This window comes from Camelus ferus, chromosome 11 (assembly GCF_009834535.1).
Source record: "Camelus ferus isolate YT-003-E chromosome 11, BCGSAC_Cfer_1.0, whole genome shotgun sequence".
Classification (NCBI taxonomy): domain Eukaryota; kingdom Metazoa; phylum Chordata; class Mammalia; order Artiodactyla; family Camelidae; genus Camelus; species Camelus ferus.
The window spans coordinates 74,966,712-74,980,956 of NC_045706.1; the positions used below are offsets into that span (position 1 = coordinate 74,966,712).

Genomic DNA, 14,245 nt, shown 5'->3' on the forward strand with positions numbered 1-14,245 from the left:
TGTCGTCTGCATCTGAAAATGAGCATGAACTAATTATTGTGCTGTTTCAAATCAGCAGGTGTAAATGCATCTCTGTAGGTTTTCTTTGTGACCACAAATTAAAGCAACTCCAGTAGATATTCTATATAAGAAGAGGAAAATTTACAAAATAAAGAGAGATGCTTATGCCAACATTATATAGTATATATATGTCCTGTACGTGCATACTGTAGACATGTAGTGGAATGTGAGGTTGTACTGTAGGTTAGTAGAACTTATCCATAATTTTTTTTAAAGAAAGTACCCTTCAGAAAGTCCTCCCCACTCCAAAGAAGACACTGCTGGTGTCGACTGAAGTAAAATGCACCACCTGTATGCTGAGAGTACGTTTTTATTCAGTGGACTTTCTGAGGACACGAGCCCAGGAGGCAGCCTCTCAGATCGCTCTGAGAGACTGTTCTGCTCAGGCAAGGGAGAAGGCAGGATGCATAGGAGTTTTTGCAAAAAGACTAGGTAGTTGGAACATCAGAATCTTGGGGGAGAATAGGTTCTTGCCTCATGCAGTAAAGAATTCAAGAGCAAGGCATGGTAGAGTGAAAGTCAGTTTATGTAGAGAGAGACACATTCCACGCACAGAGTGCAGTCTGTCTCTCCCAGAAGGGAAAATGGCTTAGGAGACACACACTCCGCAGCAGCGTGTGGGCCTTCGCAGAGAGGTGAGAGGGAGAGAAGCCGGGAGGGGTGGGGCGGGGTGTTTACAGGGAAAGCAGACGCACGCTCCGCAGACAGGAGTGCGGCCGGCTCAGGAGGCAAGCGTGACAGAGCGAGAGCAGCAGGGAGGGCGAGAGCGCTGTGAGGTGTGGGGTTGTTAGGTTTTATGGACTGGGTCATCTCACATGCTAATGGGCAGGAGGATTATTCCAGCTACTTTGGGGAAGGGGCGAGGATTTCCAGGAAACGCCCCCCCCCGCCCACTTTGACCTTTTATGGTCAGTGGGGGAACTGACAAGGCGCCAGTTGCCGTGAGGCTCCACATCTACTGGAGATCCAGTTTTCTGCCATCTTGTTGTAACCAGTTTGTCCTGTCCTCAGTTGCTGTGTCATGCCTTCAGTGGTTGTGCCCTGCCCCCTTTCCTCCCACTTCAAAAAGGCTACTGTTAATTAAAGAAAGCCAGATAGTCTCAAGTTAAGGAATTTTGTGCTTTCCTACATGTAGGAAGGTGCCAAGGTCTGGGTTCATGGAAATCATCCCTCTGATGTGCACCTAGCTTTATGGGACCAGTGTCCCATTCTTCCACATCCTGAGTCCCCTCAGGGGACACTGCTGGGGGTGCTGCAGAGGCCAGGCCGCCTGCTTGTGTCCATCCTGAGTTCCCTCCGCTCACTGTCGGGGCGCTCACTGTTGGGGCGGCGGCAGTGGCTGATGACTTGGTGGCCGCAGCACCCTTTGTTTACTGGTACGGCTGCAGTACTTTTCATTCACACTGGGAAGTCCACATTAGAATCAGTTGCAGGGGAAGGAACTTTCCAACTTAGAATTTACATGAGCCTCACTAAGGTAGCAAAGGCTCTAGTCAATTATTCGTTTATTTCAAAATTCTGCCTTATGTGTGTCCTCTGTGACAAGTGGAAGGGCTCAGAACCACTGGAAAATGAAAGAAGAAAGAGAATTGTGTGCTGTTGTGTTACCGTGTGCTGGGCGATCGTGGGGAAGGCCAGGAGGAGGGGGAGTAGAGGTGGAAGGTAGGAGAGCACAGGAGACCAACTTCTGCACCGTTGCCCAGAACACGACTTTTTTCACCGAACTCACCGCTCAAAAATCAATAGTCAAGAGAGACGAATGGTGGTAGAAAGGAAAGTTGCGTTTAATCAGAATGCCGGCAATCTGGGGGGATGGTGGACTGAGTGTCCCCAAAAGACCATCTCTGAAGATTCTACTTGGATTCTATGGAAGTTTGGAAGGGAAAAGGGGACGTGATCTTAGTTAATCCCTAGGTGGGCAGAGTCGCCACCACCCCCATGCCTGCAGGCTAGTTGACTTCTTGTGATCTTTCCTTAGATACTGTCTTGTTTGCACAGTTTGTTCTCAAGATTACTGAAGGGGAAGCTAGGGACAGATCTGGTCATCTGTTAATTACTTCTTCTCCATTCCTGCTCCTTTGATCTGCGGAGACAACCAGCAGGTTAGGCAGTGTATCCTGTGATCAAAAGATGTGCAAGGTGTGCTTGGGCGGAGATGTGTGGGGCGTGGGGGTGCCGGCATGAGGGCCGTGACAAGACAGAGGGGCTCGTGTGGGAAGTTCTCTCCTGCGGAAAGCTGCTTACACTTCCAGCGCAACCTGTTCAGCGTGGAAATTAGCTAGCTTGATCACCTCTTGGTGCATTTGAAACGTATTTGGTACGCTTACTTGAAGAAAATAAGAGCTTGTATGTAGGCTATGCTTACAGTTTACAAATCTGTCCATTTAAACATCAAAATTCTATAAAATACAGTGATTTGTATGAGTGATTAAAAAATCCCATATGGCTTCCTTTATAGAAAAACAAAGAAAATATATTGTTTATTCCCCAAACATGCAGAGTCCTGACTTAAAGTAGAACCAAATTTCATGTCTATAAATTTAGTTTATGGATGTAAATTAAATGTCCTAAGGCAATAATTAGCCATTACTTTTGCACCTGCCAGACCAACTGATCTACTTTTAAACCAAAGGAAATCTTTCTAAAACTTTTGCCTATAGATAAATCATTTATAAAATACAGGATGCTTTATCATGAAGTAGGAGTAATTCAGGTAAAGTCAACTGTATTCAACCTTGAATTATTTATTGCTTGTAATGTCAACTCCCTGCTGTTAAGGAGCTTACCTTGTAATCACGCTAGCCATGGCCCAGAATAATTAAAAGAAGAAAAATGACGTATAGTTCTCTTTCAGAGACCATTTTCTCATGTTCTGATCATTTTTTTAATTCAGCATAATTATCTGGTGAATTTTCTTCTCTCCATGTGCACCAAAGGAGACTCTCAGATGAAGATGCATGTCTCAGTATTAATCTTGTAAATAAAGTTAATTCTTTCAAAAACATGTAGATTGAGAGGCTTCTTCTCTCTCCCAGGGAACTCTTTTAAGTATAATGACAATTAGAAAAACAGATCAGAGACCGATCCTGGCCTCCAGGCATGGCTGATTGAAGGGGACACAGCAGTGACAGAAAAGGAGAGAGAAGCAGCTGTAAAATAAGCTTTGTGCCGATCTTGTGATTTGATAGAATGAGGCGGCGTGTGCGCGTGCGTGCGTGTGCATGTGTGTAAGACAGAGCAGTACCTTTGCCCTGATGCATGTGAGCTGAAAGTTTTGTGTTTTCAATTTTATATTTCTTCAAAAGGATTAAAACTTGTTGTTTTAGTCCTTGTTCTCCCCAGCTCATAGTGTGGAAATAGTCTCTGGTAAGAGTTCTCTAAAATGCAGGCCTTAACCATATTTCAGTTGGTGATACACCTAGGATTTCCTAGTCTGTTTTATCTGGAGGCTTCCTGAATGATGTAAGTAGAAACAGCAGTAGGGAAACAGAGTATGAATGCATTAATGTTTCCCTGTAGAATATTGAGCAGGTAGTACCTGACAGGACGCACGGGTTTCTGAAATAAATATCACATCAATACAACACGTAAATGTTGAAGGAACATGATGACTTAGCAGGATGGGAGATTCTTCAGATGTTTTAATGGATTACCTGTACTTTGATTTATGCTGCACAAAAGCCTCTACTGTTAGGAACACAACAGTGATAAATTTAAAAGATGGGTGTTGTCTCATTTCTGTTTTATTGACGTAAAAATGAAAACATAAACATTTTCCAGCTGATGAGCGTTCAGCTTAAGCGAAAGGGGCCCAGCTTTGCTGACAGACGCATTCCCACTGGTCACCCCTGTGCTTCATGGAGCAATAAGAATTAGGAACAGTTGGAATCAAGACTATTAGAGGGATTTTGAAACCTTGATTTTCTTGGAGAGGCCCATTATATATTTCTTCTTGTTCTGCTTTGTAGTTACCAGCTGACGAGTGGGTACAAGCCTGCCCCGATGGACCTGAGCTTTATCAAACTCACCCCATCTCAGGAAGCGATGGTGGACAAGTTGGCGGAAAATGCTCATAACGTGTGGGCCCGGGATCGAATCCGCCAGGGCTGGACCTACGGCATCCAGCAGGTACAGGGTAGCCTCGCTGTACAGCGCGTGCTCTGGGGGTGACTTAGGCGGGAATTAGTACTGTTTGTGACAGGAGGCATCAGAGAATGACCGCTGTGACGCTTACGTCGTATAGATATCCTAATGTACACGTGCACCGACGCACTGTTCAGTGCTGGGCTCGGGAGTCGGTGCACAGCCCCTCACAAACACGATAGAACGGTTTGCTGTTGTGTTAAATGCCAGTCTCTATGCCTAGAGTTTTATGTGTATTTTTTTCCTTTAACTCTTACAACAATTCCATGAAGCAGGAATGATTTGCCAGGATCATAAGACAGGCCATCTTCTTGCTTCGACAACACCATTTTAATCACATTATAAACTTGGAGCCTGTTTCATGAAGGACAAATTGTGACGTTTATAGTCATTTCAGTACTCCTGGTATCACCTGGTTTTCCTGGTTGTTGGAGTCGACGTAATGCATATTTCTCAAGCTGTCTGAGGTCATGGAGTGGCTGTCCACACACTGGGTTTTCTCTGAGGAAGAGACAGCAGCCTCATGTTGTCCATTGGCTCAAAAGTCAGAGAGGACGGCTACTAATTAGGCTCTTCTTGTAGCAGAGGCTTGCCAGTCATCTTGGCAAGGGCGTGGTATGTTCTCCAGGTCAGCCCGTTGCCTTGTGAAGTGGCAGACGGGAGACGGCTCTCAAGATCCGTAAAGCCGGCTTTTGTTCCTGCTGTTGTGTTCACGTTTTCTCCTGGTGGAGAGGGCCTGCTCTCAGTGGTTAGACCTCCCTGCCGGTGGTGGCTCAGTAACGCCCGCAGCCTGGGAAGACAAGGCAGGGGAAGGCGTGGTGTCCGCCTCAGACACTGCAGCCTGCGAGGTGTGTGGTGGCTGTCTCGTTTCCAGAAGCTGCTGGTGGCACGTTGATGGTCACTCACCTGCTTCCTCCCTGCAGGACGTAAAGAACAGAAGAAACCCGCGCCTCGTTCCCTACGCCCTTCTGGATGACCGAACCAAGAAATCAAACAAGGACAGCCTCCGCGAGGCAGTGCGCACGCTGCTGGGGTACGGCTACAGCCTGGAGGCGCCCGATCAAGACCATGGTACTGTCCTCTCCCCGTCCGTCCTCTCCCTGTCCGTCCTTGCTGCAGTGTCACGGTGGGGGCTTTGCAGCCAAGCGTGGGAATGAAAGGGGGAGCCCTGCAGTCTCAGTGTGTAGCTGCGGCCAAAACTTTGGAGCACTCTTCCTGAAGGACCCTTGAAGGGCTAGGTCATCCCTCAGCAGAGTGGCTCAGGGCCGCACGGATGGAGGGGAGGAGATGGGTTTACCTTCCCAAAGAGTCTGCGCGAACAGTAGCTCTGAGATCCTGTTCTTGCCCCACCCCACCAGCTCTCCTAAGAAGAGCTCGTCCGAGGTGTTTATGGGTGTACACCTGTAGTGGGAGCTAGGGTTTCCCAAACCTTCATTATTTATACTCTAAAGCATAAGCCATATTAATTAATTAATTAGTGCAATATTTTGCTTTAAGGGGAACACTGTAGAAAGGCACTTAAGAAATATGTGTTGAATAAATGAATTTTAAAAGGTTCTATAAAGAATACATTTCCTTTAAGATAATACCTTTTAAGAATATGGTTTAAGATGTCAACTCCTTAATCCTTTGCTCCTGCAGTTTGAGTTGGTCTTAATATCCATGTTTTAAAGTTGGCAAAAATGACGAGTTCTGTGTGTTTCATTATAGTACCTGTATTTTTGGATAGAAAGTTTCTAAAATCTGTGCCAAGTATTCTCTTATGACTGATATTTTCAGTGTAGTATATGTGCGTAAGTGTTCAACCTTAAATAGTAATAGGTAATGTTTACATAGTGCTCGTCATGCGTAACAGGTGTTTATGAGACCTTTACAATTATTTAATCCTCACGGTAAGTCTATGAGGATGCTCTGTGTGCTGTGCTCATTTTACAGATAAGGCAACTGAGATTCAGAGGCTTCTGTGTCTTTCCATCTAGTAAATGGGAGAGGCAGATCCCAAGCCCAGATTTCAGTCCTTTGAGTTGAGTCACTAGGTAGGTAGCATCTTGACAGCTCTTAGTAGGTACTGAATCCTTCTATTTGCTGCAAGTAAAATTAGCTTCTACCTGATAACAGTAATATTCATAATCATAATATAACTTCTTGCTTAACTTGAGGTCAGCTTTATAGCTACAAATATTTGGTAGACTTGTATTATGAAGCAGATGTTGCTAGGTATACAAGATCTGGAAAAGGCCCCTGTCTTAAAGGATGTGTGGTCCACACGACCTCTGGGATGGGAGCAAGTGATGAAAGCCTTCTAAGCCAAGACCAGACAGCTGGGAAGAGTTCTGCAACTGTCTGGTGTAGATTAAGCCCTCGACACTAATTGCTCTTTTTCAGATATTTTTAATTTGAGGTGTGATTTACATATAATTGGCAAATTTTGACAGTTGTATACATGAGGCACCACCACCCAAAGCTACACATGGAACATTTTCTTCATCACAGGCTTCCTCTGCCCCCAGAGTAACCACTTTCTAACTTCTATCATCACAGATCAGTTCTCATGCTCTTCTTATACTAGGCACAAAGGAAATCACTGTAAAATATTTTATCTTTTTTTTTTTAACATTTTTTTATTGAGTAATAGTCATTTTACAATGTTGTGTCAAATTCCAGTGAGGAGCACAATTTTTCAGTTATACATGAACATACATATATTCGTTGTCACATTTTTTTTCGCTGTGAGCAACCACAAGATCTTGTATATATTTGCCTGTGCTATACAGTATAATCTTGTTTATCTATTCTACATTTTAAAATCCCAGTCTGTCCCTTCCCACCTCCCACCCCCTTGGCAACCACAAGTTTGTATTCTATGCCTATGAGTCTGTTTCTGTTTTGTATTTATGTTTTTTCTTTTTTTTTTTTTTTAGATTCCACATATGAGTGATCTCATATGGTATTTTTCTTTCTCTTTCTGGCTTACTTCACTTAGAATGACATTCTCCAGGAACATCCATGTTGCTGCAAATGGCATTATGTTGTCAGTTTTTGTAGCTGAATAGTATTCCATTGTATAAATATAACACTTCATCTTTATCCAGTCATCTGTTGGTGGACATTTAGGCTGTTTCCATGTCTTGGCTATAGTAAATAGTGTTGCTATGAACATTGGGGTGCAGGTGTCATTTTGAAGTAGGGTTCCTTCTGGATATAAGCCCAGGAGCGGGATTCCTGAGTCATATAGTAAGTCTATTCCTAGTCTTTTGAGGAATCTCCATACTGTTTTCCACAATGGCTTTCTTTGCTTCCCTCTCCCACTCTTAATGATTTAGATGTCTTCTTTTACAATTTTGTGCTTATTCTATTTGGAATTCATGGTAGTTATCACCTTTCCAGTTATGAGTTTCTCATTTCTGTAGCATACTGCTGCTTTTTTGTTTAGAGTAGACCTGTCAATATTTCTTTTAGCATGGGTTTAGTGTTGCTAAACTTTTAGTTTTTGCTTGTCTGTGAAGTTCTTTATCTCTTCTTCTATTCTAAAGGATAGCCTTGTTGAATAGAGTATCCTAGGCTGCATCTTTTTTTCATTCAGGACTTTGAATGTATCTTGCCACTCCCTTCTGGCCTGTAGTGTTTGTGTAGAGAAATCAGCTGAGAGCCTTGTGGGGGTTCCCTTGTAACTCACTCTTTGTTTTTCTCTTGCTGCCTTTAGGATCATTTCTTTATCCTTGACTCTGGCCATCTTGATTAGGATATGTCTTGGTGTGGGTCTGTTTGGGTTCTTCCTGTCTGGGACCCTCTGAGCCTCCTGTACTTGGATATCTGATTCCTTCTTTAGGTTTGGGAAGTTTTCAGTCATGATTTCTGCGAATACCTTTTCAATCCCCTTTGTTCTTTCTTCCCCTTCTGGAACCCCTATTATGCGTAGATTGGCACGCTTTATGTTCTCCTATAGGTCCCTTATATTGTTTTCATTGGTTTTTATTTGTTTTTCTCTCAGCTGTTCTGATTGGGTGCTTTCTGTTGTCCTGTCTTCTAGGTCACTTATTCGTTCCTCTGCATTATGTAGCCTGCTTTGTACAGCCTTTAGGTCAGCTCTCATCTCAGCAAATGAGTTTGCTAATTCTACTTGATTCTTCTTTATAGCTTCTATTTCTTTTTTGACATATTTTATATTTCTAAACACTATCTGTTTTAGTTCCTTCAGTACTTTGATCAGTCCTTTTTTGAAATCTTGATCTAGTAGGCCATCAATGTATATTTCATTGATCTTGACTTCAGGGGATTTCTCTTGATCTTTTAATTGGGAGTGGTTCCTCTGCTTCTTCATATTGCTCATATCTCTCTGGCCCTGTGGCTTAAGGAGTATCAGTTATCTATTGTGTTTATTTATTTATCTATCTAAAGCCTATGCAGGAGTAAAACCTGGGTGGGCAGGTCACTCCCCTTCCCGATGCCGCAGTCAGATGCTGCACTCTGGCTAGGCAGGTGGGCGGTTCACGCCCCCTCCCAGCACCGTAGTCAGGTGCTGCATTCCTGCCAGGAAGGTGGGTGGCCACTCGCCCTCTCCCAGCGCCGGTCGCTCTGCTGCTCTGTGCAGCTGCCCGCTCTGCCTCAGGTCAGCACTTCATAGGCGGGCTTGGGGAAGACCGCGGAACAGCCCTGCCCCTGCTCTGTGCCAAATCTTGCTCCTTGTTTGTCTTGGCAGCTCGAGTTCTCTGAGGGACCAGGGCAGAAAGATCCTATTGCCTCGGGCTGTAAACAAGTCTCAGTCCTACCCAGGAGGTTGCAGAGCCCCTGGGTGCGGATTCAGGGCTCGGCCCCACCCCTGCCAGGGTGCTGCGCACAGGAGGACATGGCGGCTGTGGCTGCGCCCCGCCTCTCTTCTCACGAGAAGCGCCAGTAATGGTGCCGTGGGTCTGAGGAGACAAAGGCTACGGTACCCCTCCCCCCAGGGCACACTGGCCATGTTGCTTTGCTTTTTTTGCAATTTATGGGGGACCGAGATGGTTCTGCTCAGTATCCCCTCTCAGCCACGGCGCGCAGCCCCCTGCAGTCCCCCTGGGGCTGCCTCAGTGCAGCCGCCCCAGTCCTCTGCCCGGCTTGGGTGGCCTGTACCGGCCCCCAGCTGCCGTCCTGCGTCTTGGGCTGGGTGTCGCAGGGATCCTCTGTGCCCGTTTAACTTAGTTCTGTCGGTCAAGTGGTGCTCCGGGCATATCCGAGCCTCAGAGGCTCCCTCTCCGTCCCGTTGGCCTCTCCGTTGGAGGGGCGAGACCCAGCAAATGAGCGCCTGTTCTACTTTGCCGCTCCCTCCCCGCGGGACTGGTCCTGCACTGTTTTGCTTTTTCTTCTTTCTTTTTTCCTTTTCTCCTACCAGATTTTTAGCGTCTTTGTCTTTCGAAGAGGACGATGTTCTGTTGGAGTTCGGCAGGTGCTCTGGTTGGCTGAGTGGGTCCGTAGATGTGAGTTTTGATGTATTTATGGGAGAGGGTGAGCTATAAGCGTCCTTCTACTCTGCCATCTTGCTTCTGTCAAAATATTTTATCTTTTAATCGAACTTCTTTTGCTCGACATACTGTTTTTGTGATTGTCCATGTTTTTGTATGAATCATGAGATTACTTGCTGAGTACCATTGCATTCTACAAATAAACCACAATTTTTTCTTATCGATTCTCTTGTTGATAGAGATTTGGGTTGTTTCCAGTTTTTGTTGAATAAGACTGCTATGAACATTTGTAGACAAGTCTTTGTGCAGACTTACACTTTTATTTCTTTTAGGGTAAATAGGAACAAAATTGCTGAATCATAGGACAGATTTATGCTTCACTTTACAAGAAACTTCCAAATAGTTCTGCAGATTTACTCCCACAACCAATATATGAGGGTACCAGTTGCTCCCACATCCTGGCCAAGAATTGATCATGACTCTGATTTTAGCTCTTCTGGTAGATGTGAAATGGTATCTTATTGTAGTTTTAATTTGTGTTTTCCTTATTAATAATAATATTGGCATCCTTTCTTGTACTCATTGACCATCAGCGTATCTTTTTTTTATGTAGTGTTCACATCTTTTTTCCATTAAAAAACTGGATTGTTTTGTCTTTTATTGAATTGTGAATATGTATGTGTGTGTGTGTGTATGTTTGTATGTATATGTGTATATGTATATATATGTTTTTCTGTGTATATATATGTTTTCCGTGTGTATAGTTCGTAAGAACTATTTTGGATATTGGAAATATTTCCTCCCAATTTGTGGATTGCTTTTTCATTTTCTTAATGAGGTCTTCTAGAGAGCAAATGTTCTTAATGTTGATGAAGTCCATTTCCGATTTTTTTCCCTCTAAGGCTATATGTTTTATGTCCTATGAAATCTTTGTCTTTGTAAAAACAAGTATTTTCTCATGTGTTTTCTTTTAGAAGTTTTATTATTTTAGCTTTTTTGTTTAGGTCTGTGATCTAATTTCAGTTAATTTTTGTTTGTAATGTGGGGTTAAAGTCAGTTTTCCCAGCACCATTTGTTGCAACAGTTACCTTTTCCTCGTTAGTTATCTTGGCACCTTTGTCGAATATCTGTTGGCCGCTCTGAGCCTTTGATCTGTGCGTCTGTCCTTGGTGTCTATTGTTGTTGTTGCTTATCTGTTCAGTGACTCTTCTTCACAAGTTCTGTAGAGTTTGTTTTGTGGGGTGTGGTTGCTGAAGCCTCTGTTTCATCTGCTTAGTGGTCAGTTATTAGACAGAGACTTCCTTAAGTGCCCAGGACTTGTAAGTCTCCCAGTCTCTGCTGAGGGAGGGACTTTGTGTGCATGCTGGGACGTGCCTTTGGCCTACAAGCAAGCAGTCCCCACCTCAGCCTTCACCTACAGCTTTGCAGGGCCTCCCGGTCTTCTGGAGGTGAGGACTTGGGCCCTTCTCAGGCCTTCTCAGCACACACAGCCCTAGGGGTGAGCATGGCTTCCCCAGTCACCGGGATTATACTGTAACTTGTCACAGCCTGCTGTGGACACCTCACTCCCTAGCTTTTCTTTTCAAATAGTTTGGACAGATTGTTGTTTGCCTCAACTGTTATTGTCAGCTACCTCAGGCAGCTGCAGTGTTAAAAAAAAATTGCCTGTGATTTTTTTTTTTTGACAAGTGTCCCTGGGAAAAAGTGTGTTTGCACTGAGCAAGCTCTGAGTCAGGTCAAATAAGGATAAGTGTTGCAAGTGGGATTTTCCAAGGAACTGCCAAAAAGGTGCGATAACACCAGTTTCCTGTGAATGGGGCTTTGAGGAGCTCCAGCGCTGCTCTGTCCCCTCAGAGGCTTCTAGTTTACTGATTTTCATTTTAAAGGACTATTGTTTTTCAATGTACCATGCATCTAGGAAGAAGGGACTAGCCCTCAGTCAAGTTAAAACACCACTCATCTTGCTGTCCTTGCAAATATTCAGCCATTTTTATTGAATAAACACTCCCCAGATTATTGCCAGTATTTGATTAATTTTCAAAGCGCCAAGAAAGTTGGTTTTGACAAATAAGTTTTTTCACTGTTCTCATTTTATGGAGAAGAGCAGTTTTGGAGGTCCTTACTCTGCCATTCCTTCTGATGTCACTCAGAGATAAAGATCAGAAATAGAACAGGCCACAAAGAGATAAGAAGATTGCAGGGAAACATTGATGGTCCAGCTGAGGTTGGAGACTGCGAGCTGGTAACAGTGCCAGTTTGCCTGGGCGTGTGTTCTTCTGCAGGCTCAGCAGGGCGAGGATAGATGCTGAGAATGAAGACGGTAGAATCAGCCGAAGATGAGGGTTAGCAGAGCAAGTAAAGTAGCGAGTCATAGGCAGGAAGGTCCCCAGAGCTGCATAGATGAGGAATGAGGCCGCAGAGCAGGAGAGTGTGTTTTAATAGGAAGTGAGAAAACTGGGAAGAAAAAATGTGATCAGAGGATGGCGTGGTTTCTGCACGTTAAGGGTTTAGAGGCAGAACCAGTGACAGTTGATTGTCAAGGTTCCTTCTTACTGAAGTTATGTGAGTAATGAGCGGTGAGGCTCGTGTGGAATACTCCACAGTGGAGGCCGAGATCTGGTTTTTGTTCAGCAGTGTGTCCTGGACTCCAACAGCGTGCCTTCCTCCTAGTAGGGATTAAACTGATCTTTATGGAAAACACGTAAGAAAGCTTCATTTTCCATTTGCAGGCATCAGTAAAGGGAGACGTGGCATCTGAGCTCGCTGTTGAAGGAATCAAAGTATCAGCAAGTAGAGATCAGTGGGAGGAAGGGCACTGCTGCCGGGGGAGGTGTGCATCTGACGTAGTTAGGTGTTTCTGGAAAGGGTTGAGGGAAAACTGATAACCTAGGTAGGATAAATTACAGAGTGTACGTGGAGAGAGAACAGTAAGAGACGGCAGTAGAAAGACTAGGATAAAACATGGAATACCTTGAAAACCCAGCTGAGAAGTGTAGTGACTCTGTACAAGGAGCTGCAGCCCGGTGTGTGGCGGGCGTTTACGGCCCAGTGTGACTGTGCTGCAGCGGGCTGGGGCTAGCAGGGGAGCACGTGCAGTGGGGAGGCCTGTCGGGGGGCTGCGGGGAGATTGTGATCTTCAGAGCCAGGACGGTGAGGATGGAAATTAAAAGATAGATGTCAGAGATTTTATGGAATAAAGCGAAATGTGTCTGTTGATCCCGAAGGTAAGATTTAAAACATCAATTCTTTTAACTGGGTGTACTGCTCTTGCTGACATTAAAAAAGTTGAGAGTATAAAATCTTGGACAAAATTGAGGGTAACCTTATGGAATTAATCAGAGTTATAATTTATTTTTTGTTAGCAGAATGCTGCTTATGTATTCTAGAATGAATATGAACTCAGTATTTAAATTATACTACCTTTGTAGTATTATTTGAAATAATATTTTAAAACATTTGAAAAAGTCATTTATTCATTACAAGATTTTATTAAGATTTGAATTGCTTACTTAGAAATACCAGATTAAAGGGATGACTAGTTAATAGCAAATATTTTTAAAATTATTATGTAAATATACCTAAAGGATTCTAGATAGGTGTAAAATTTTCAAGAGTCTAGCCCTCCTTGCTTCATAGTTTTAGTAAAACGTACAATTTTCATACATAATTAGACCTTGACTGCCCTCTAGTGGTAAGTGTCTTTTAAATGCATGATTTGGAGCACAGTGTGTAGGAATTTTAGGTCTTGTTTGAGTAGTTGTTGGTGTTTGCCCTCTCAGTGCTAGGGTCTGTGGAGTAGTAGGAACACAGGGTGTTTTCAGACCTTGCCTTTAATCCTAAATGCTTTGTTAAAGGCATAAGTCCAGAATTTCATCTCTGAGTAACCTTGATAAAGTGCACTGGGAATGTATGTTTATTTTTTAGAATGTCGATTGCTATTTTATTCATTATAACAATATGAAAGGTCACTTATGTAGCATACTTACATTAGCTGGAATTGCCCACCAAACACGTATGAATGTGGAGTGGTTAAAAATCAAGCAAAGCGTAAGAATTACACGTTTGGGGGAGAGTTCTCTGCCCTTGACCGTGGTGCTGCCGGTTGGCGGTTTGCCTGTTCTCCTGTGTCCCGGGCTCAGAAGAGTGTTTGTTCCTAGATCCAATTCGGCAGGTGTTTACAGGGCGCCTACTTTGTGTTCAGCTGTGTGGTGCTGTAGGGTATGCAACAGAAATTTGTTACAGATGGCCTGGGCCTTTTCCATTCAGTATTTGTATTTTATCAAGAACAGAGTTGCTTCTTTAAACCATGGCTGCAAGCTACCCTACACTAATGCAGGAAGTACAGACGATAAGCTAGGAGCCAAAGGACATTCGGAGGAAGGTCCGCGGAGGGTACGAGCCTTTGTGTGCTGATAGCTGAGAATAGCATGTTCGTCTCGAGTTTAGGGTGGTGCCAGCCATGAGCGTAGGGCTGGTGCAGCATTTACGACCCAGCCGGCCTCTCCTGGGCGTGTATCTGAAAGAAGCATAAGTGCTGATTCAGAAAGATACGTGCACCCCAGTGTTCACAGCAGCATTATTTACAATAGTCAAGATATGGAAGT

At 44.1% G+C, this 14,245-nt stretch overlaps 1 protein-coding gene across 1 annotated transcript in view; it reads left to right on the top strand.

Moving 5' to 3' along the window:
- The window catches only part of RYR2 (ryanodine receptor 2), a 543,213-nt gene that overhangs the window by 317,782 nt on the left and 211,186 nt on the right, over nucleotides 1–14,245 (top strand). The window contains exons 26-27 of the mRNA XM_032491926.1: nucleotides 4,029–4,188; nucleotides 5,127–5,274. Of these exons, the coding sequence (XP_032347817.1) occupies nucleotides 4,029–4,188; nucleotides 5,127–5,274 (308 nt within the window). The remainder of the gene's footprint in view (nucleotides 1–4,028; nucleotides 4,189–5,126; nucleotides 5,275–14,245) is intronic.